We start from the raw sequence: 469 nt of genomic DNA, 5'->3' as shown, positions 1-469 counted from the left end.
GGGGGAACAAGGGAAGGGTGGTGGTTACTGTTCCGGCTGGGGTTTCTGGTTGATGTCAGGGAGGATGTGGACCTCGTGGAAGCCCAGGCGGAACTTGCTCAGCAGAGACACGATCCTACGGGAGGGAAAAAGACACATTCTCCAAAAACGAGGCGGGCAGGGGGGCCCCAGCACAGCCCCGTTCCGGCAGAGCCCCTCGGGTCACGCCTGGCTTCTCCCCACTCCACAACCCCATTGACTTGGAGAAGTGAGACAAAGCAGCCGGGTCAGAGCCCACAGCTCCCATTAGAGCAAAGCCTGGGGGGCTCGGGGTGGGGAAGCAGCTCCTGCCACTCGGCCGCCAGCACTTACGCCTTCCTCTCCTCATCCATCCTGTTGATCTGCCCACCTACAAACACCCGGATCTTGCACTTTCCCCACCGCTTCTTGCGCCCCAGGAGATAAGGGATGAGCAATGTGAGACCTGGCC

At 61.0% G+C, this 469-nt stretch overlaps 1 protein-coding gene across 1 annotated transcript in view; it reads right to left on the bottom strand.

The window, feature by feature from the left end:
- Positions 1-28: 28 nt before the first annotated feature.
- Positions 29-469, bottom strand: part of SLC12A3 (solute carrier family 12 member 3) — a gene marked incomplete at both ends in the record, with an annotated part of 7,470 nt that continues 7,029 nt past the window's right edge. Inside the window, 2 exon segments of the mRNA XM_029087234.1 lie at positions 29-115; positions 352-463. Coding sequence (XP_028943067.1) covers positions 29-115; positions 352-463 — 199 coding nt within the window.

Source organism: Antrostomus carolinensis, unplaced genomic scaffold (genome assembly GCF_000700745.2).
Source record: "Antrostomus carolinensis isolate BGI_N321 unplaced genomic scaffold, ASM70074v2 scaffold36421, whole genome shotgun sequence".
NCBI classification, from domain to species: Eukaryota; Metazoa; Chordata; class Aves; order Caprimulgiformes; family Caprimulgidae; genus Antrostomus; species Antrostomus carolinensis.
This window is presented reverse-complemented; position numbering and strand designations above follow the sequence as displayed.